Source organism: Dipodomys merriami, unplaced genomic scaffold (genome assembly GCF_024711535.1).
Source record: "Dipodomys merriami isolate MVZ:Mamm:240054 unplaced genomic scaffold, mDipMer1.0.p SCAF_55, whole genome shotgun sequence".
NCBI lineage: Eukaryota > Metazoa > Chordata > Mammalia > Rodentia > Heteromyidae > Dipodomys > Dipodomys merriami.
In genome coordinates this window covers 6401775-6422467 of record NW_027206124.1, presented here as the reverse complement: position 1 = coordinate 6422467, position 20693 = coordinate 6401775, and the positions used below count along the sequence as shown (strand labels likewise).

The window sequence follows — 20693 nt, the reverse complement described above, 5'->3', positions numbered from 1 at the left end:
GTAGAGCACTGGCCTTGAGCTGAAGAGCTCAGGGACAGTGCCCAGGCCCAGAATTCAAGCCCCAGAAAGGAAGGAAGGTAGAAGGGAAGGGAGGGAGGGAAGGAAGGAAGGAAAGAAGGAAGGAAGGAAAAGAAAGAAAAATGAAAGAGAAAGGAAGGAAAGAAGGAAGAAAAAGAAAGGAAAGAAAGAGAAAGAAAAGAAAGAAAGAAAGAAAAGATAGGTGCTGGGAAGGTAGCTTAGTGGTAGAGTGTTTGCCTTGCATGCATAAGGCCCTGGGTTCAATTCCTTACACCACATAAGCAGAAAAAGTTGGATGGAAGTGGCGCTGTGGCTCAAGTGGTAGGGCGCTAGCTTTGAGCTGAAGAACTGAGGGACAGCGCCCAGGCCCAGAGTTCAGGCCCCATGATGGACAAGAAAAGAAAAAAGGACGAATAGGGCTGTGAATGTGGCTTAGTGGTAGAGTGCTTGCCTTGCATGCATGAAGCCATGGGCTCAATTCCTCAGAACCACATAAACAGAAAAAAAGCTGGAAGTGATGCTGTGGCTCAAGTGGTAGAGTGCTAGCCTTGAGCAAAAGAAGCTCAGGGACAGTACCCAGGCCCTGAGTTCAAAGCCCCAGGACTGGCAAAAAGAAAAGAAAATAGAGGGCTGGGAAGGTGGCTCAGTGGTAGAGTGTATGCCTTGCATGCATGAGGCCCTGGGTTCGATTCCTCAGCACCACATAAGCAGAAAAAGCCAGAAGTGGCACTGTAGCTCAAGTGGTAGAGCGCTAGCCTTGAGCTGAAGTGCTGAGGGGCAGTGCCCAGGCCCAGAGTTCAGGCCCCATGATTGGCAAAAAATAAAAAATAAATAAAAAAAGAAAAAAAGAAAATGGTCAAATATGCTGGGTGCCAGTGGCCTACACCTATAATCCTAACAACTCAGGAGGCTGAGATTTGAGGATTGTTGTTTTCCAGCCCAGGAAGGAAAATTCATAAGACTCTTACCTCCAACTACCAAAAAGGTGTAAATGGAGCTGTGGCTCAAGGGTAGAGTGCTGTCCTTGAGCAAAAGGTCAGGGACAATACCCAGACCCTGAGTTCAAACCCCAATACTGGCATCAATAAATAAATAAATTAAATTAAATAAAAAATAAATAAAAGGAAAAGAAAAAGGACAGGAAGGAAAAAGTCTGGTTCTTTAAAAAAAAGCAATAAATTAATAAGTGCCTTACTGCACATATAAATTTCATATAATTGTTTTTGTTTCTTAAATTTACTCTGGCAATTTCTGTCTTTAATTGAAATGATTCATCAGTTTGCATTAATGTATTTATTGATATGACTAAGTTTTCTTGTCTGTTATCTTGCTGGGTTAGTTTTCAATTTTTTGATTACTGTATGAAAAAAGTGATAAAGGAGTTACAGTTATTGCTGTTTTTTTGTTTTTTTTTCTTTGTTCCATCTGTTTTTATTCTTTATTTCCTTGTATATGTTTGTAATTAATGAATTAATCTGCCTCCCTTCTTTTCATGGTACTGGGTTCTCCCGCTTGCTATACAATTATTCTTCCCCCTAAGCCATGCCTTATCTCTGATTTTTACTTGTTTATGTGTTTGTTTGTTTATGCTAATACTGGGGTTTGAAATTAGGGCCTGTCACTCTTGCTCAGCTTTTTCGCTCACAGCTTGTGCTCTACACTTAAGCCACACCTCCAGCCAGGCATTTTGCTGGTTAATTGGAGGTGGAGCATTGCATATTTCTGCTTAGACTGGCTTCTAACTACAGTCTTCCAGCTGTCAAAATTCAGAGTATCTAGGATTATAGGCACGAGCCACTGCCAAAAGCTTATTATTATTATTATTATTATTATTATTATTATTATTATTATTATTATTGCTAGTCCTGGAGCTTGAACTCAGGGCCTGGGCATTGTCCTGGAGCTTCTTTTTTTGTGGGGGGGGCTCCGGTTGTGGGGCCTGAACTCTGGGCCTGGACACTGTCCCTCAGCTCTTCAGCTCAAAGCTAGCGCTCTACCACTTGAGCCACAGCACCCACTTCCGGCTTTTTTCTTTTTGCTTATGTGGTGCTGAGGAATCGAACCCAAGGCCTCAGGCATGCAAGGCAAGCGCTCTACCACTGAGCCACCTTCCCAGCCCTGCCTTGGATAAATTCTTATTTTGGAAAACAAACAAACAAAACCACTTTGACAAGGTGGAGTTTTTCTGTTTACCTGACTATATGTTGTCCAAGTATTTGAGTCATACTGGGTCCTAAAAAAAGGGGGCATCTATCACATATGTGGAGGTGGACATCTCCTAAAAGTACTTTCAGAACCATTGTTGGTGCTACAGTTTGTTACAACCACTTATAAATATCCATCCATAGCCTTCCCAAGTGAATGAGGGAGGTCTTAGAGCCTAGTAAGAAAACAAAATGCAAAGTCAGTGAGTATATGGACTCTTTTGTCCTGCAAGTCAAAGCAGCTCTACTTTAGGCTCTTCATGTCTCAAGTGTGTGAGCAGTGCTCACCCCAGCGTTAGGGCTGCAAGGGCAGCTCAGCCTGGTGGCAGGGAGCAGGGTTACAGGGCACAAGCGGGGAAATATCACTTGTTCTTGTGTCCTAGGGTGAAGCTGGGTTCCAGAAGCTGGAACCCAGGATGTCTCCAAGGATCTGGAGACATGTTATAGAAAGCTGCTTAGGTGCATGGTGGGTGTCTGGAGTCAGTGTCAGTTTTGAAGCTGAGATAAGAGGTAATGAAGATGCTAGTTTCAGAGATCAGAAAGATGTCTGTGTCAGAGGTCATGGGGCTAAGGCTGGACACAGGTGTCTTCCTGTGTCAGGGCTCCTTGAACATAACAGCCTTCACAAACAGATAAAACTGAAGTTTTTTGTGGTTTGCTTGTTTTGGATTTTTTAGTACTAGGCTTTGAACTCACGATCTTCCATTTGCTAGGCAGGAGGAGCTCTTCACTTGAACTATGCCCCTACCTTTTTGTGCTTTAGTCCTTTTTCAGGTAAAGTCTCCTGTTTTTGTCCAGCCTCAGACTGCAGTCCTTCTACCTATGCCTCTTGTATAGCTGGGATCACAGACAATCACCACCACAACTAGTTTACGGAGATAGGCCTGGAATAACTATTTTGTCTAGGCTGGCCTCAAACCATGATCCTTTTTTTTTTTTTTTTTTTTCTGGACCTGGGGCCTGAACTGTGGGCCTGGACGCTGTCCCTCAGCCACTGAGCCACCTTCCCAGCCCACCATGATCCTTGTTATAGCTGCCTCCAAAGTAGTTAGGATTTCAAGCAAGAGCCACCATGCCCTGTCAAAACTATGTTTGTATACCGAAGTCAGTCTTTTGTTTCTTTAAGTGAAAATGTTAGGTAGGATACGTCCTGCCTGTTATTACTATACTTTTATAAATAACCTCATGTAACATTGAAAAGATTCATCAGGGGCTGGGAAGGTGGCTCAGTGGTTGAGCGCTTGCCTTGTATACATGAAACCCTGCGTTCAATTCCTCAGCAAAAAGAAAAAAACCGGAAGTGGGTACTGTGGCTCAAGTGGTAGAGCACTAGCCTTGAGCTGAAGAGCTAAGGAACAGCACCCAAACCCAGAGTTCAGGCCCCACGACCAGACCCAAAAAAAAAGAAAAGATTCATCATTCAAAAATGAATTTTTAGCTTTATTAAATACGTAAGCTTCCTGCCTTATGTTTGCATTAGATTAGTAAACCTTGCTTTCCTACACTGCTTTGTAGACTGACAGGGTGCCTCACTGAGATGGCCCAAATTAGTACATGTGGGCAGCAAGAGGTAGGAGAGGGGTTGAAGAGACAGCAGAAAGGCTTGGTCTGTGGTAAGCCTTAGGTTTCTGAGCAGGGTGTTGTGCCCAGTTGGTGTGTATGTAAGGGAGGGGCAGCTTCAGGGTAATTCTGAGGGTTATTCAGTAAGGGGACAGCAAATTGAGGGTCTAGGTGGTAGCTAGTGGTAGAAGAGGGTGGGGTCAAGCAAAATGTGCTTTTTTGAGTTTGATTAAGAGACTTCAAGGAAGATATGTCTTGTGCTTATTCAGGAGGTAGGTTTGTGTTGAGATTTTCTCTTTCTCAAGATGGAGGCTTATCCCATTTGTTGACATTAGCACGAGTGGGAAACATCAGCACATATGGGCTTCATGGAGCCAAGAAGCCGCTGAGAGCCCCCAGAAGCATGTTAGCACTGTAGGAGGGGCAGGGAAGAGGTCAAGAAGGTGAGTTGGTCAGTAAAAACCTGTAGAGATGGGTCATGCAGCTGGGGAAATGAGCCTTATCTTTTTTTTTTTCTTTTTTCTTTTTCTTTTTGTTAGTCATGGGGCTTGAACTCTGAGCTTGGGCGTTGTCCCTGCACTCTACCACTTCAGCCACAGCGCCACTTCCAGTTTTCCAGTGGTTTTTATTGGAGATAAGAGTCTCACAAGACTTTCCTGTCCAGCTGGCTTTGAACTATGATCCTCAGGTCTCAGCCTCCTGAGTAGCTAGGATTACAGATGTGAGCCACCAGAGCCTGGCTAAAGAAGTCTTATAAGAACAACTACTGTGGTGCTGGTGGCTTACAGGAGGCTGAGATTTGAGGATCATGGTTTGAAGTCAGCTTAGGCAGGAAAGTCCATGAGACTCTTATCTCTAATAAACTAAAAAAAGCTGGAAGTGGTGCTGTGGCTCAAGTGGTAGTGTGCTAGACTTGAGCAAAAGCAGCTCAAGGACAGTGCCTAGGTCCAGAGTTCAAGCCCCAGGATCAGGGGTGGCAGAGCGGGAGGAAGAGCAGTTATTGGGGAAGCCCTCTTCCCACCTAAGACCCAGAAATTCAGTGTGTGATTATGATAGGGTTGAGCTTCTTGGATTTTGATGTAGTGTGGCTGAGGGTGGATATGCAGATAAGGGTGAGTGAGTGATTCTGATACTTTCTTACAGCTCTGTGGCCATCACCATGTTCTGGAAGTTTGACTTGAATACTACGTCCCATGTTGACAAGCTGCTGGACAAAGAACATGTGACACTGCAAGAGTTAATGGACGAAGATGATATTCTACAGGAATGTAAGGCTCAGAATCAGAAGCTGCTGGACTTCCTGTGCAGGCAGCAGTGTATGGAAGAGCTGGTGAGCCTCATCACACAGGACCCCCCCCTGGACATGGAAGAGAAGGTCCGCTTCAAGTATGTACTAGGCTGTGACTGGGGCCAGCACTGGACAAGGCTCAGAGAGGCCATGGGCAGTGTTTGAGATAGCCAGGGCAGGGCTTTCTAATGGCAATTCAGATCTTAAACCTGAGAAGTGCGGCAGCCACTGTGGGATTTGTTTTGTATGAGATTTAGAGCTTACAGTCTCTTGGGTATGTCTTCTCATTCTGAGCTACAAGAGAGTTTATATGAAGTTAGTATGTGTTGAGTGACAATATACTGAAAGACTATTCCTGCAATTGTAAGGCACATGAGATTGCAAAGTGAGGCTACACACTCAGTAAAGTTGGTTTAAGGCTTGGAAGAAGAGCTAGGCAGGAAAGATATGCAGTGTCTGACTCCTGAGTCCTGGGAAACGCTTCACTTAGAGGTATTCAACTTGGAGAAAGTATGTCATCATCATTAGTGGTACTGACCCTTCTCAAAGTTTTTCCTAAAATGTTGCATTCAGCATTTGGCCAGCGTGTTAGGAGATGACAGAAAGAGAAGGCGCAATGGAGCATTAAAGTAAAGAGAGTGTTGAACCAAGACAATGCCTTGGGAGGCAAAAGGAAAGGGCAGTCCCACCTGGGGGCTCTGTAATGAGGCTGTGTTGCATTCTGTGTCCCAGGGGCAGCTAGGACAAGTGAAGTAACAGATAGGAGTTCTAGGGACTCATGAGGAAGTATGAAGTATGTATGTACTGTGCTGAAGTCTTAGAACAGGGTCAGCAAAGTATGGCCCTGCTCTTTCTTTCTTTCTTTCTTTCTTTCTTTCTTTCTTTCTTTCTTTCTTTCTTTCTTTCTTCTTTCTTTCTTTCTTTCTTTCTTTCTTTCTTTCTTTCTTTCTTTCTTTCTTTCTTTCTTTCTTTCTTTCTTTCTTTCTTTTTTCTTTCTTTCTTTCTTTCTCCGGTCATGGGGCCTGAACTCTGGGCCTGGGTGCTGTCCCTCAGCTCTTCAGCTCAAGGCTAGCGCTTTACCACTTGAGCCACAGCACCCACTTCCGGCCTCAGGCATGCAAGGCAAGCGCTCTACCACTGAGCCAACTTCCCAGCCCCTGCTTTTTCTTTCTTGAGACAAGGTCTCAGTACTTAGAATCTAGGCTGGCCTTAAACTCATGCTTCCCCTGCCTCAGCCTCTCACGTGTTGGAATTACAGGTGTGTTCTGTGCCTCCTATGTTTTACTTTTTACATGAATGAAAAAAAATAAAAGGAAGAACACTTTGTTCCAAATGTTCATTATATAAATTTTACTTTTTTTTTTTTTTGGTAGAATGGGAGTTTGAAGTCATGGCCTCCAGCTAGGCAGGTGTTCTGCCATTTAGACTATACCCCAGTCCTTTCGTAGCTTTAGTTGTTTTTCAGGTAAGGGCTTATGTTTTTGCCTAAGGCTGGCTTTAGACCACAGCTCTCCTACCAATGGCCTCCAGTATAGCTAGAATTATAGGTATAAATAACCATGCCTGGCTTATTGATTAAGGTGATGTCTCAATAATTGTTTGTCCACTTTGGCCTTGAATTTCAACCTTTCTAATCTCTGTCTCCCAAGTATGTGTGAACCACTGTGCCTGGTCAGAAATTTACCTTTTTCATGTGTGTGTGCTAGTTCTAAGTCCTGAGTCCCTGAGCTTTTTTGCACTCTACCACTTGAGCCATAGCTCCACTTTCTGCTTTTTTTGGTGGTTAATTTGGAGATAAGGGTCTCATGGACATTCCTGTTAGGTATTGCTTTGGACCTTGATCTGATCCTCAGATCTCAACCTCCAGAGTAGCTAAGATTACAGGCTCCCTGCTAGAAATTTACTTTTTTGGTATCAGCCAGTAGACTACTGTTGGATGCCACACTCATACATAATATAATACAGAGTCCAGTTGAAAAAAAAAGGCTGACAAAAATTTGCTATTTGGCCTTTCATAGAAAATCTCTGCTGACTGTTGTCCTTTGGAGGACAACAGAGCAGGCCTGGGTGATGGGATGGCCTGTGGCAAGCTGTCACGGAGTAGTCAGCCAGGTATTTCTGATGGGGGAAGAGTTAAAGGAAGAGCAGGGACTTGCCTGCAGAGGAGCCAGGGGCTTAGAGATAAAACAATGATAGAAGGAGGCTGTCATGGTGTCAATCAGCATCATTTTTTATAGCCCTCATCCTTCTCTCTCTCTCTCTCTCTCTCCCTCTCTCCCTCTCTTTTTTTTTTTTTTTTTTGTCTGTCGTCGGGCTTGAACTCTGGGCCTGAGCACTGTCCCTCAGCTCTTCAGCTCAAGGCTAGAGCTCTACCACTTGAACTACAGCGCCACTTCTGGTTTTCTGGTGGCTTATTGGAGATAAGAGTTTCATGGACTTTCTTGCCTGGCTGGCTTTGAACCATGATCCTCAGAGCTCAGCCTCCTGAGTAGCCAGGATTACAGGCGTGAGCCACCGGGACCCAGCTTTCATCCTTCTCTCAATTGTCCCCCAGTTTGGTGACGAATTAGAGCAAAATGATAGCTGTGGTACAGCTGGGTCTTCTGATCAGGAGAGGGGTCCTAGAACAGTGTCAGTGAGTGGGCAGAGTTGAAGAGTTAGAGCTTGAGAGAAGTTGATAATAATAGATAAGTTCAAACCTGTAGAATAAACAAAGCCATGAGGAAACAAAGCTATCAAATAAACAAAGTCATGTGGCTCTGATGAACCTGATGTAAGTCAGCAAGCAGGTCAAAGTAGAGTAGACAACATCAATAACCAATAACAGAGTTGGGTATGAATACCTATATATTCTTACCAAGGTCAACATCAGATGTCTTTTTTTGTTTCATTTATTGTGTTAGCCATTCCATGGACCTGTTCTGTAAATTCATGGACCTTACCTCAGAAAAATTTCTTATTTCTTCTTCCCTATGGTTATCCCTCTATTCTTTCTTTCTGGAACATCAACTAAATGAGTAAATTTTCTTTTTTCTTTTTTTAAATGGTGCTGGGGATTGAATTCCGGTTCCTTCTACAAGTTAGGCAAGAACTCTACCATTGAGCTATACCCTACCACTTCTTTTCTTAATTTTGTTTTACTGTTTTGTCTTTGCTTTTTTATTCTATATTGAAGAGGTTTGACTTTATATTTTCTGGGGCTTGAATTCAAGGAGTGGCTAATATCCCTGAGCTTTTCTGGTAGCACTCTACCACTTTGAGCCATAGCCCCATTTCCTGTTTTTTGATGGTTAATTGGAGATAAGAGTCTCAATGGAGTTTGTGGCTTCAAACCACAATCCTTGGATTTCAGCCTCCTGAGTAGTTAGGATCACTTGAATGAGTCACTGGCACCAGCTTATATATGCTCATTCTGTATTGACATTTGACATTTCTTCTTTCTTTTTGGGGGGAGGGTGTGGGTGTATGATGGTACTAATGCCCTACCACTTGAGGCACACCTACACTTCTGGCTTCTTGCTGGTTAATTGGAGATAAGAGTCTCAAAGACTTTCTGCTTTGGATGGCTTTGAACCTTGGTCCTCAGATCTTAGCTTCTTGAGTAGGTAGGACTACAGGTGTAAGCCACTGATGCCCAGCTGACATATGATGTTTCTAGCATCACATTTTTAACTGTGTGTGTGTGTGTGTGTGTGTGTGTGTGTGTGTGTCTGTGTCTGTGTGTCTGTGTGTGTATGTGTATGTGTAAACCCAGTCTGGCCTCAAGCTTGCAATCTTCCTGCCTTACCTTCCCAAATTCGGGGGTCACAAACTCCAGCACTCCTGGTTCCAGCCATTTTTTTTTTTTTGGTCCGGTCGTGGTGCCTGAACTCTGGGCCTGGGTGCTGTCCTTCAGCTCTTCAGCTCAAGGCTAGCACTCTACCACTTGAGCCACAGCGCCACTTCCGGATTTTTTCTTTTTGCTTATGTGGTGCTGAGGAATCAAACCCAGGGCCTCAGGCATGCAAGGCAAGCGCTCTACCACTGAGCCACCTTCCCAGCCCTCCAGCCATTTTTTAAAAAGCTCTTTTAGCTCACTGTTGACCTTTCCTCTTTCATGTTTTTAATTTTTACTACTTGTCTTTCAGCTGGGTGACAATGACTTCTGCTTATAATCCTAGCTACTTAGAAGACTTGGATGACCACGATTCAAGGCCAGCCCAGGCAGAAAAGTCAATAAGACTCTTAAATTATGGGGCTGGGAAGATGGCTCAGTGGTAGAGTGTTTGCCTTGCACATATGAGGCCCTGGGTTTGATTCCTTAGCACCACATAAGCAGAAAAAGCTGGAAGTGGCACTGTGGCTCAAGTGGTAGAGGCTAGTCTTGAGCTGAAGAGCTGAGGCACCATGTCCAGGCCCAGAGTTCAAGCCCCATGACCGACAAAAAAAAAGACTCTTAAATAGCAAACTGTTGGACTGGAGGCCTGGCTCAAATGGTAGAGTGCTAGTTGTGAGCAAGAAAGCCAAGCAAGAGTGTAAAGCCCTGAGTTCAAATCCTGGTATCAGTAGAACTTTCTTATTCTCAGATTTTTCCCCCCTCAGATGGGGTCTTGCTATGTTGCCTAGACAAGTCTTGAACTCTTTGTTAAAACAGATGCTGGGACTATAGGCCTATACCATCTCTCCTGGCTCCCGGATATGTTAGCAAAACTTAATTTTTTTTTTTTTTTTGTAGGTCATGGGGCTTGAACTCTGGGCCTGAGCGCTGTCCCTCAGCTCTTCAGCTCAAGGCGAGCGCTCTACCACTTGAGTTACAGCGCCACTTCCGGTTTTCTGGTGGTTTATTGGAGATAGGAGTCTCACGGTCTCTCCTGCCCGGGCTGGCTTTGAACCGCGATCCTCAGATCTCAGCCTCCTGAGTAGCTAGGATTACAGGCGTGAGCCACCAGCGCCCGGCTCCAAAACTTAATTCTTATTCTGTGTGCACTTAGCCTATTGTATTACCTCAGCAATGGTTAGGATTTTTAACGTTTTCTCATTTTTGTGCTCTTCCCTCTCTGTGCCTAGTTCTGTATCTGTCAGTTGGCTTTTTGCTGGCAAATTGGGATAGAAACGTGCAGACTTTTTTTGCCTGGGCTGCCTTTGAACCTCACTCCTCTAGATCTCCCCCTTCTCAGCAGCTGGGATTATAGGTGTGAAACACTAGTGCCTAGCTATTTCCTATTTATTGTATAAAAATTTTAAATATAATTGTTATTATTAACATGTACAGAGGGGTTACTATTTCACACTTCAGGTAGTTCTTTGAATAATGTGACCCCTTCCTTCGATTTCTCCCAGTTTCCCCCTCTTACACTAATAGAGCAGGACCTATTGATAGTTGATTATAAAATATAAGCAAAAAAGTGTGAAAATCTTAGTTCTTCTACCTAACTATAACCTGAGGAGCTGAGTTTTCTAGCGCCCTCTGCTCCCGGTGTAGACGAGATCAGTTTGTCCCCTGGGCTCTGAGTTCATTTCGAGGAGTGATCTGTCCTTGTTTTTTGCTTCCTGGCCCCTGGCACATTATGTCCTGTTCTTTAGAGATCTGGTAGAGGAGCCTCATTATGGCCTGCAGTGCTGCCAACCTGGTCCTCATACCTTGTTCTGTTGTGTCCCAGGCTGGGTGTCATCGGCTGTGCTGAACACCTGTTTAATCCCATAAGATGGGTCCTGGCTACCTCATTTCACAAATGAGGAAACTGATGGCCAGAGAGATTCCCAGTGAAGGGTAGCCTGGACCTTGGGACCCTGTCCTCAGGTTCCCTATCCTCTATAGCCTGAGGGGCCCTGAACACTGAGTATAGTTCTTTCTCATTCCCAGGCCTACTTGTTTAGCTCCTTGATGTTGGTTTTCAGTGACTGTCAGCCTCCCTGCAGCTCTAAAGGACTCCTCATCTTGTGAGTGCTGAGGAAGAGCACCCACTCTATGGCCAGTTGAAACCTGTCTATTTCTTTTCCTTCTATACCTGGATGGTCACGATGCTTGACCAACTCTGTTCCCTCCAGAGTCAAAACTAGGTTCCGCTCAGGCTAACCCAAGTGACTACCTTGATTTAGCCACTGGCCATATGTTTGTGAGGAAAGGACATAGCGACTGACTCCACGCAGCTGCATCTGCTGCCAGACACTACTCTGCTGTTTTCAGAATAGCTCCATGTCTTCATAGAAGCCTACGGTGGCAGGACCCTTCCCTCCATAGTTAGGTAAGAGAACCTAGGTAGAGTCAGGGAATTGACCTTGCATAGGAGAAGACAGTCCTGTCTAAAACAGCCACCTAGAATGCTCCCTGTGTGTACTGCCAGGCTTTCCCAGATGGACCCAAATGAGGGGCAGCACACTAGCCCTATTACCAATGCTGCGCAGAGCCCTCAAGGACTCCAGTCTGAGAATTAGACAGAGATGCTCATCCTGGGCCTTTTGTCAAGTAAGCCTGTCCTGTGGCAATGGCTTTCCTCCATTCCAAGTCTACCAGATGCTAAAGAAGGAACACAGTGATGTTACTATGTTATTACATGTAAGGATTGTTTTGCATGTGGTCAGTTTTCATCAAATGAAAAGTATATTATTCACACATATTACTCTTTGTGTGTGTGTGTGTGTGTGTGTGTGTGTGTGTGTGTGTGTATGTGTGATACCAGTCTTTACATTTGTTTGGCTTGCTTATTCAGCTTCCCTTGCTGACACTACCACCTCCAGCCATGTTTTTTTGCTGATTATTCTTTGGAGATAAAGTCTTACAGACTTTTCTGTGTAGGCTGTCCTTGAACTATGATACTTAAGATTTCCAACTCCTGAGTGGCAAGGATTACAGGCATGAGTTACCAGCACCTGGCATATAGTAATATTTTTTAATAATAAACTATTTGCTTAGTACCTCACGGCTGATACCATATGGTAAACTGCAGATATGATATTTCTTCAGACTAGCACATTTGGGGTCAGTGTTTATTTATATGAAGAGACAAGGACATGGTGAGGAGGGGATATGAAAGGCAGGGATCTGATTGAAAGGGGAAGACAAACATGATCAGGACTTGGCTTCACTGAGGTGATGTGGGTTGACAGGAGAGACCTAGGAATTGACTATAAAGGCTTGGGGAGAGGAGAAGTCAGGATGTATAGAAAGATTAAAGAATAAAAGCAAAGTTGGAAAAATGCAGGGTATCAGAATATAGGGTATAAGGAGCTCATAAAAAGAATATTAAGACATTTGAGTTTCCAGTAGTCAGAAGTATCCATTGGTCACAGAGTAACATCACCTTCATTCTGCTCTGAGGTCTGTTTAGCACTTTGTTTTTATCACATGGTTCTGCTTTCTAAGAGGCAGATTACTTAAACAGCTTCCTGAGAGTGGAGAAGTCTAATTTCACCTCCAGTGCTTGGACTGTGCCTTTTTAGATACCCAAACACAGCCTGTGAGCTTCTGACTTGTGATGTGCCACAGATCAGCGACAGACTGGGCGGGGATGAAAGCCTAATGAACCTTCTATATGACTTCTTGGACCAAGAGCCGCCACTCAACCCTCTACTTGCCAGTTTTTTTAGCAAGACCATTGGCAATCTCATTGCAAGGAAAACTGAGCAGGTAATAATGTGTGGATCATGTTGTATGTATGACAACCTCAGTGTCACTGTGAAACTGTCACCAGGCTGTGGAGACGGCATTTTGATTGCTTAACAGTAGAGCAGTGTGAGTGGCTGATATGTGTATTGGAGTTTGACTAGTAGCTTACCTAAGATATTTCGGGGGTCAGTTATGGAAGACCAGCACTTTCCGCACTCCCAGACTATGCCAGCTCATCTTACTGATCAGGCACAGGTGGGAGATCTGGGCCATGACTTCATCATGGCAGGACTGTAGATGTTCACTTTCTCAGGATGTCTTTTCTGTGTGTTCACAGTACTTACTGCTTCCAAGCAAAACAATGTCTAGTATTAGGCTTTTGCAAGAGAATGAGTTTTCCCTTCAGCTGTAGCATGGCTTTCTTCTCCTTTACATGTAGCCTGACATAGGCTTTAACCTTCCACACTGGATGTGAGTGGTGAATGCTTCATAGTGGTCTGTGACTGCTGCTGTTTGGCTAATATTCTTTCCTGTCACACCCATTCACTCACCCTCACTGGTTTATATTATTATTATTATTATTATTATTATTATTATTGCCGGCCCTGGGACTTGAACTCAGGGCCTAGGCACTGTCCCTTAGCCTCTTTGTGCTCAAGGCTAGTGTTCTACCACTTGAGTCACAACACCACTTCTGGCTTTCTTCTCAGGAGTTCATTACAGATAAGAGTCTCATGAACTTTTCTGCCCAGGCTTTCTTTGAACCGTGATCCTCAGATCTCAGCCTCCTGAGTAGCTAGGATGACAGGTGTGATCCACCGGTGCCCAGCTCCACTGGCTTATTTCAAGCCACATCTCAGACATCAGGTCATATCTTCTGTAAACATTTTAGTGTATTTCTCTAAGTTAGAAAGCTTTTTTTTTTTTTCCAGTCTTAGAACTTGAACTCTGGACCTGGGTGCTGTCACTGAGCTTCTTTGTGCTCAAGGCAAGCATTCTACCACTTGAACCACAGTGCCACTTGTGGCTTTTTCTGAGTAGTTTATTGGGGATAAGAGCCTCATGGACTTTCTTGCCTGGGCTAGCTTCAAACCATGATCTGCAGATCTTAGCCTCCTGAGTAGCTAGAATAACAGGCAGAGCCACCAGCACCCAGCTTAAAGACTTCCTCCTTTTCCTCCTCCTCCTCTTCCTTTTCCTCCTCCTCCTCCTCCTCTTCTTCAGTCATGGGGCCTGAACTCTGGGTCTGGGCCTGGGTGCTGTCCCTCAGCTCTTCAGCTCAAGGCTAGCACTCTACAACTTGAGCCACAGCGCCACTTCTGGCTTTTTTTCTTTTTGGTTTTTTTTTTTTTTGGCAGTTGTGGGGCTTGAACTCTGGGCCTGGGCACTGTCCCTCAGCTCTTCAGCTCAAGGCGAGCGCTCTACCACTTGAGCTACAGCGCCACTTCCGGTTTTCTAGTAGTTTATTGGAGATAGGAGTCTCACGGTCTCTCCTGCCTGGGCTGGCTTTGAACCGCGATCCTCAGATCTCAGCCTCCTGAGTAGCTAGGATTATAGGCATGAGCCACTGGCGCCCGGCTTCTTTTTGTTTATGTGATGCTGAGGAATCGAACCCAGGGCCTCATGCATGCAAGGCAAGCGCTCTACCACTGAGCCAACTTCCCAGCTCTTCCTCTTCCTTCCTCCTCTTCCTCCTCTTCCTCCTCTTCCTCCTCCTCCTCCTCCTCCTCCTCCTCCTCCTCCTCTTCCTCCTCCTCTTCTTCTTCTTCCTCCTTCTTTCTTCTTTCTTCTTTCTTCTTTTTTTTTTTTTTGTCAGTCCTGGGATTTAAACTCAGCCTACACACTGTCCCTGACCTTCTTTTGCTCAAGGTTAGCGCTCTACCACTTGAGCCACAGCTCCACTTCCAGCTTTTTCTGTTTATGTGGTACTGAGGAATTGAACCCATGGCTTCATGCATGCAAGGCAAGCACTCTACCACTAGGCCACATTCCCAGCCCCCAGGATTTTTTTTTAATATTGCTAGATATTATTATATTCCCAAAATATCAGTCATAATTATTTAATCACCAAATATCCATTCAGGGAACAAACCAATGTTTTCTGTTTGTGTATTGAGCCATGAGAGAAAGGTTTATTCTGTTGTCAAGTTGTGAATACCTTGGAGAATGTCATCTTTTGTCAGATAAATCATCCTCAGAGCCGGGTGCCAGTGGCTTATGCCTATAATCCTAGCTACTCAGGATGCTGAGATCTGAGGATTGGGGTTCAAAGCCAGCCTGGGCAGGAAAGTCCTTGAGACTCTTATCTCCAAAAAACCACTAGAAAACTGGAAATGGCACTTTGGCTCAAGTGTAGAACGCTTGCCTTGAGCTGAAGAGCACAGGGACAAGCACCCAGTCCCACAGGTCAAGCCCCACGACCGACAACAATAACAACAAAAAAGAGTTATCCTCAGAGGAATCTTCTTGTTTTTGGTAGGGGGCTTGAACTCTTGAGTCACTAGGATTACAGGCATGAGCCACCAGCGCCCGGCTCAGAGGAATCTTCTTGAGGAAGTTCCCTATGTCCTTGTGTGGATGTGTGTGCAGTGAGGCTGATGCTGCCCCCACTGGTGGTGGTGGAATGTAGAATGTGGGTGTGAGTACTTCTCCTGATGAAGCAGAGGTGTTGTCATCTTGGACATCATAGAGACCTCCTGTGTCTTGTCCTCACAGTCCAGTGACTGAATGTATGTGTCATAATTGATTATAGATTAATCATATTCCTGTCACTTTCAGATATTTCTTTTTTCTGTTTTGTGTTGAACTCAGGGCCTGGGTGCTGACCCTGGTCTTTTTGCTGAAGGATAGTGTTCTACCACTTGAGCCACAGCTCAACTTCTGGCTTAAGAGTCTCTCCTTCCCTCTCTCCCTCCCTCCCTTCTTTCTGTGTTAGTAGTAACCAAGGCTTGGACTCAGGGCTTCATGTTCTTTTTTACTCAGAGCTGCTGGTCTACCACTTGTGCTGTGCCTTCAAGCCAGTTTTTTTACTGGTAATTAACCATCAAAAAAGACCAACTAGATTCTCCAGACTTTTTTTCCAGGCTGACTTCAAACTTCTGTCCTTAGATATTATCTTCCTTTGTAGCATGAGCTACTAGTGTCTGGTTTGTGATTTTCCTTTCTTATATACATTGTCAGGCTGTAGAATCAAGATTTTTTTTTTTTGTCCTTACATGGCTATATGGGATATATTCCCTTATTTCTTGTCTCTGCAAGAATCTGTATATGATAGGATTCTTGTTGGAATACATTATTAACATGTGGAAATGTAGTCTATATAACTGGTGTAAGCTAATAAAAAAGATAGGATTTTTTTTTTTTGGTGGTGGTAGTTGTGGGGCTGGAACTCTAGGCCTGGGTGCTGATCCCTCCACGCTTCAGCTCAAGGCTAGCGCTCTACCACTTGAGCCACACCGTCGATTCCAGTTTTCTGGTGGTTAATTGCAGACATTTCTGCCTTGGCTGTCTTTCAACCTCGGTCCTCAGATCTCAGCCTCCTGCATAGCTAGGATTACAGGCATGAGCCACCAGTGCCCAGCTAAGATAGCATTCTTTTCCTGTGTTTAGTAGAATTTTCTGGCAAGATCATTAAAGCCTAGAGATCTCTGTGTAGCTGTAGTCACACATTCCATTTCTTCTGATCTTCTGGAATGACTCAGCTTTTCTTCTTGTCAATTAAGCTTTTTTTTTTTTTCAAGAAAATTATTTTTCTAAATTTCTACAAATAGGCATTAAGCTGTTCATATTAACTCTTCAGTATAGTTTTATATCTGTTTTTATATTTTCTGTCCCTTATTTCAGTCCTGATGTATCTGTTTTGTTTTGGGGTTTTGAGAATGGGGCTTACTATATAGTCCAGGATGGCCTGGCATGAACTAATGATCCTCCTTCCTCAGCCTTCTGAGTGCTGGGATTACAGATGTATATTACCACACCATACAAATCAGTCCTGATTTACTGTATGTGCAAGTGTGTGTGTGTGTGTGTGTGTGTGTGTGTGTGTGTGTGTGTGTGTGTGTGTGTGTGTGTGTGTGTGTGTGTGTGTGTGTGTGTGTGTGTGTGTTGGTACTGGGGCTTGAACTCAGGGCCTGGGCACTGTCCTTTAGCTTCTTTTCACTGAATACTGATTTGTACAACTTGAGCTACAGCTCCACTTCCAGCATTTTGTTGGTTAATTGAAGATAAAAGTCCCATGGACTTTCCTGCATAGGCAGGTTCCACACTGCAATCCTCAGATCTCACCCTCCTTAGTAGCTAGGATTACTGGTAAGAGCCACTAGCACTCAGCTTCTCATATGAGTTCTAGAAGTGTTCCTTGGTTGTCAGAAGTCAGCCTTTCTTGCTCATCTGGTATATTTAATTTCAGGTAATTATATTCCTGAAGAAGAAGGACAAGTTCATCAGCTTGGTGCTGAAGCACATGGGTACCTCAGCTCTCATGGACCTGCTGCTGCGCCTGGTCAGCTGTGTGGAGCCAACTGGGCTCCGGCAGGAGGTCCTTCATGTGAGTGCCCAGGATATCAGCATAACTGGCAAGGTCTTCACCTAGCCAGTCAGCAGTCGAGGTTCTTGTCTGCACCTTCAGAAGCACCAAGTACAGATATTTTTCCCCCAGTACTCTGGCATCCTGTTTTGTACAAAAGTAAGAGTGAGCTTTCCTTAATTCCTGCCCTTTTCCCCCAAGGCACCTGCTGCTAGCAGATGCTTAGAGCCTTAGAGCAGGTGCTTGGTGAGGAGTGGGCTTTAGACTCAGGGGCTGCTGCAAGAAAAGCATGATGGTCTGTGTAGGGGCCTGTTGCTTGTTCTGGAGTATAGTTGTGTCTGTCCTACTGGTCAGGCAGCAAAAAGAGCAGGATTGTAACCCAGGGTTCCCACCCCAGGGCTTAGATTGTTTGCAGACTTTTTGAAGTAAACCATTGACTTTTACCTATTTTCTCTCTTTGGCACTCAAATATAATCAAGATAAGTCTGGTGAAACATGCCTATAGTCTCAGTGCTCATGAGGCAGAATCCAGGAGTATTATTAAGTTCCAGACCAGCTTGGGCTACATATGAGACCTTGTCTCAAATTTTGTTTTAAAAAGATTGTCATTCTGTCTCTTAAGTTGTTACTACTTTCCTTATGAAGCTAGTGTTTTCACAGTGAGAACAGCATGCTTAGTCACTGCTACTAGAGAATCTATGGGAAGGATATGTCTCTAGATAAGAGGCATGTGCCTTACTCAGAATATAAAGAAACTTCATTAGGCACAGGGCAGCAAAGTTACTAGATGAACCAGTGTGTAGCTCTTCCATGCTCAAATACTAGCACTCTTGGCCTTTGACCTTGGAAAATACCTGCTTTATCCCTCAAAAGCAATTCTGTGGTCATACTGGGGTCCTTCTGCTCTTTCTGATGCTGCCAGGAGCCAATGGTTACCTAGCTTTCACATATATTTGGGCTCACAAACTCCAGCTTGTTCCAGCTTATCTGTACTCTAGTCTTCAGAAAAGTGTCCTAAAACAGACTATATATACATATACATACATATGTGTATATGTGTATAAATACATACTGCTGTTGGGACAGATGGTCCACTCATTTGAACTCTTTGAGCCACTACCAGAGTTCAGTAATTGAATCCTGTGGACTCTTTCTGCATCTGGGTAGACTCGACAGTTGTGTGTAAGAAGATGTATTCTTTATCGAAGGAAACCTGGTGTGAGAGTGTGTGCTGCATGGACAGACTTTTCCTTTCATTTAGTTAGATATGAACAAGAATATTGATGGTCTTTTCTTCTCTTTCAGTGGCTGAATGAAGAGAAAATTATCCAGCGACTTGTGGAATTGATTCATCCCAATCAAGATGAAGATGTGAGTGTAATGCTCACAGAGCTCATTTTCTTTTATTTTCTTTCTTTTTTTTTTTTTTGTCGGTCATGGGGCTTGAACTCTGGGCTTGGGCGCTATCCCTGCACTCTTCAGCTCAAGGCAAGCACTCTACCGCTTGAGCCATAGTGCCACTTCCAGTTTTCTAGTGGTTTATTGGAGATAAGAGTCTCACGGACTTTCCTGCCCAGGCTGGCTTTGAACCAAGATCCTCAGATCTCAGCCTCCTGAGTAGCTAGGATTACAGGCATGAGCCGCCAGCACAGAGCTCATTTTCTTTCATAAAATAAACCCCCATTCCTGGGCTGTTGGAGTACTCACTGCTGCTGTTCAAAGGGGGGACAAATCACAATAAGGACCCTTTAAGTGCTGATGTCTAGGCCATTTTGGTTTTCTTTTTTTTTTGGGGGGGGGGAATCTGGTCGTGGGGCCTGAACTCTGGGCCTGGGTGCTGTCCCTCAGCTCTTCAGCTCAAGGCTAGCACTCTACCACTTGAGCCACAGTGCCACTTCCAGCTTTTTTCTTTTTGCTTATGTGGTGCTGGGGAATGGAACCCAGGGCCTCATGCATGCAAGGCAAGTGCTCTACCACTGAGCCACCTTCCCAGCCCGCCATTTTGGTTTTCTAAAAATATATATAATAAAAATAATTGTCAGAATTGTGTTAGTTATCTGTAGCTAAATAAGAAATCGCCTCAAGTTGGGTGTTGGTGGCTCACTCCTGCAATCCTAGCTACTCAAAATGAGATTTGAGGGGCTGGGAAGGTGGCCAGTGGTATAGCACTTGCCTTGCATGCATGAGGCCCTGGGTTAGATTCCTGAGCACCACATAAGCAGGAAAAGCCAGAAGTGGCGCTGTGGCTCAAGTGGTAGAGCACTAGCCTTGAGCTGAAGAACTGAGGGACAGTGCACAGGCCCAGAGTTCAGGTCCCACGACTGGCAAAAAAAAAAAAAAAAAATTAGATTTGAGGATTGCAGTTTAAAGCCTGGCCAGGCAGGAAAGTCCATCAGACTCTTAGCTCCAATTAACCACCAGAAAACCAGAAATGGAGTCCTGGCTTGAAGTGGTAGAGCCATTAGCCTTGAGCAAAATTGCTCAGGGACAGTGCCTAGGTCTGAGTTCAAGCCCTACAAACAAAAAAAACAAAAGAAACCACCCCAAATCAGAATTCCCTGAACCTACCAAATTTCCATAAACTCTTCTCAGAAGTAGCACCCTTCACTTTATTTATTTATTTATTTATTTATTTATTTATTTATTTATTTTTGCCGGTCATGGGGCCTGAACTCTGGGTCTGGGCGCTGTCCCTCAGGTCTTCAGCTCAAGGCTAGCGCTCTACCACTGGAGCCACAGCGCCACTTCCGGCTTTTTCTGTTTATGTGGTGCTGAGGAATCGAACCCAGGGCCTCATGCTTGTGAGGCATGCACTCTACCCCTGAGCTACCTTCCCAGCCCGCACCCCTCACTTTAAACAAGTGGCCAGATACAGCTCACATTCAAGGAGGTGATGCATGGAGGCCTACTAGAAAGTTTCCCTAGATGCACATAGGGTGATCTACAGATATAGGAATAAAAACTAACACTCACTCAATATCTCTTTCCTACTGAACTCTCACATCACATGCCAAACAATCAGTTCTCAGCAGATACCAGCTGGATAGTCACTAGTTGAGTTCTTCTCTTAGCCTTTGTAATGTCTATCACAAGCCCTGAGTTATTTTAACTATGCTTCTGACTGATCCACTCACTGTAAATTGTGTTTTCTATACTCTGACACATAGATTCAGTGAATTTGCTTAAGTGGCTCATAGAACTCAGGGAAACACTTAATTATATTTGCTAGTTTGTTACAAAGGATATTACAAAGAATATAGATGAGAAGGTACATAGAAGAAGGTGTGAGTGGAGTGAAGAGCCTCCATGCTTTCACCATTGTGTCACCCTCCACCTCTGTTCTTCAAAAGCTCCATGAACCCAGTCCTTTTGAGTTTTTATCGAGGCTGCATTGAATAGGCATACTTGCAAATATACTAGGTAAGGAAACCTAGCAAGACTTGTCTGTTCAGATGTTCCTTGGCTTCTCTGTGCAGTATTACCTCTTTCTAGGTTACAGAATAGGACCTTTGG

At 44.3% G+C, this 20693-nt stretch overlaps 1 protein-coding gene across 4 annotated transcripts in view; it reads left to right on the top strand.

Moving 5' to 3' along the window:
* Window positions 1-20693, top strand: part of Ppp6r2 (protein phosphatase 6 regulatory subunit 2) — a 70583-nt gene that overhangs the window by 24024 nt on the left and 25866 nt on the right. For 3 of the 4 annotated variants that reach the window (XM_069999767.1, XM_069999768.1, XM_069999766.1), the window contains 4 exons: window positions 4926-5168; window positions 12490-12676; window positions 17064-17201; window positions 18486-18551. In XM_069999767.1, the coding sequence (XP_069855868.1) occupies window positions 4942-5168; window positions 12490-12676; window positions 17064-17201; window positions 18486-18551 (618 nt within the window). In that variant the 5' untranslated portion in view covers window positions 4926-4941. Of the gene's footprint in view, window positions 1-4925; window positions 5169-12489; window positions 12677-17063; window positions 17202-18485; window positions 18552-20693 lie in introns of those variants that run through there. The other variant, XM_069999769.1, reaches the window with a different exon arrangement.